The sequence below is a fragment of the Sinocyclocheilus anshuiensis genome, unplaced genomic scaffold, assembly GCF_001515605.1.
Source record: "Sinocyclocheilus anshuiensis isolate Anshui unplaced genomic scaffold, SAMN03320099.WGS_v1.1 scaffold1647, whole genome shotgun sequence".
Lineage (NCBI taxonomy): Eukaryota > Metazoa > Chordata > Actinopteri > Cypriniformes > Cyprinidae > Sinocyclocheilus > Sinocyclocheilus anshuiensis.
This window is the reverse complement of record NW_015549848.1, coordinates 1-1,946: the sequence shown is the minus strand read 5'-3', so window position 1 is coordinate 1,946 and position 1,946 is coordinate 1. Positions and strand designations below refer to the sequence as shown.

Here is a 1,946-nt window from a genome sequence, read left to right as displayed (position 1 = left end):
TATATTTATTTTTTTTATTTTTTTTTAAGATTAATAATTTTATACTATGAAAGTGTACTGTGGTATAAAATTATGACAATTCTTTTTTTTTTTTATGAATTAATAAGTTCAACCAAAAAGTGTGCTTACTGCTTATCATGAATATAATTTCTTGGATATTTAAATTTTTTATCATTTATGTATGTTTTATTATTATTTTTTATTTTTTATAAATTAGATACGCCAAAAAAGCGTTACGTATATTTTAAACCAGGCACACAAACAAACAAATACATACATATTCAAATGAATCAGAAATGAAAACGGCAATGTTTTAAACACGTTTACTTAGCTAAATTGGAATACTGCATAGACTTTATTGTTTTTATATATATTTCTTATACAGCTAATTATAAATACTATAACCTAATCCAAACCATAAGCCTAACAGAAAACTTTCTGCATTTTTCCAGTTGCAAAAAAATCTTTATTTACCAGTTTTACAAATGAGAATGTGTCCAAAATGGGGTTTATGGAGATTTTGTCAGGTTAAGCTCACTTATGGGTACAAACACATCCTTACCGATTTTATAAATGGGAATGGGCCCAAAATGAGGTTTATGGAGATTTTGTCAGGTTTAGCTCACTTATGGATACAAATTTGTTCCCAAAATATGGTTAAGCAGGTACACACACACACACACTCACCAGCATCTGCTCAAACAGCTCCAGCACAGACTCGTCTGACAGCTCGTTCAGCGAGGCGCTCTGGGACGGCACTTCATACTGGGCGGCTGACGAGTGTCTGATTCCCATCGTGCCCGACTTCTCCTTCTCCTTCTTCGTCCGCATGCTGGTGAAGCGCTCCAGCTGACACAGGGTCAAAGGTCAAAGCTCAGAACACAGCAAAAACACATTGGAGGATTTTACACTCTGTGTCTTAGTCACTGCATGTTCAGAATGGCATACTAACATCCTACATGCACAGTTTATGAGTTTTTAGCATGCATGGACTCAAATGTCTTACTGCATTTGGCAAAGACGTAGAATATAACAAGAAGAATGCAAATCTGACCTTCCATTTGCAGTGCACACTGTGCAGTAAATAGCATGCCAGTATTTCATTCTGAACACAGAAACCGTTTAATTGACAGAACATGCTCTGCTGGGAACAATAAACTGATATCATCTCAATTTTAATTGTCTTTATGTGTTTATTTCATCGAGTCTGTCAATCAACAAGAACAAAAGGCATTGAAGGAAATTCCAGATCAATCCTGAAATACGGCTCCTCTGAGGAACCTTTTCAAGTCGAGACAAGAGTAAAGCAGCAGAAACATCTGAGATACTTACACACACATCCTCCATCACATTCAATACAAAACAACAGAAGCTGATATAGAACATCTCGTCAATAATCATAATTATCTTTTTTATAGCTGATCATAAAGGCTGACAGCCTAAATCGATACTATTTTGCCTGTTTTTTAAAATGCAAAAAGTACACAAAGTATCAGAGAGTCTTGAAAAAAAAAGTATGGTAGAAAAGATCTATCTATCTATGATAACCTCATCCTTTAAAAAAAAAAAAACATCTTGATTTACACATTTTTTGGATTACCATGACACTTTTTAATTTAAAAAACATTTTGATTGATTTTTTTTTTGATTGATTGACTGATTAAATATGATTTTTTTTTTTTTTTATATTATTAAAATATATTTCTAAAGAAGTTAATGGATTCAAAAATATTTACCAAAACATTCATATTTATTTAAAAGAAAATCTCATAAATTAACAGATCTGCAAAATATTGTTGATCCAAATAACCAATTTGAATACATTTGAATCTGGGCAAAGATTTATTTATTTTTTTACTTAAAACAAAAAATTAATTCATTAATAACAAGCACAACAATAATAAGCAAGCAAGCAAGCATGTAAAGTAAAAATGTAACAGAAGTTT

General features: G+C 31.6%; 1 protein-coding gene across 1 annotated transcript in view; it reads right to left on the bottom strand.

Moving 5' to 3' along the window:
* The window catches only part of LOC107660904 (protein diaphanous homolog 1-like), a gene marked incomplete at its 5' end in the record, with an annotated part of 104,365 nt that extends 103,516 nt beyond the window's left edge, over positions 1-849 (bottom strand). The window contains one exon of the mRNA XM_016450342.1: positions 704-849. Within this exon, the coding sequence (XP_016305828.1) occupies positions 704-849 (146 nt within the window). The remainder of the gene's footprint in view (positions 1-703) is intronic.
* Positions 850-1,946: the final 1,097 nt, after the last annotated feature.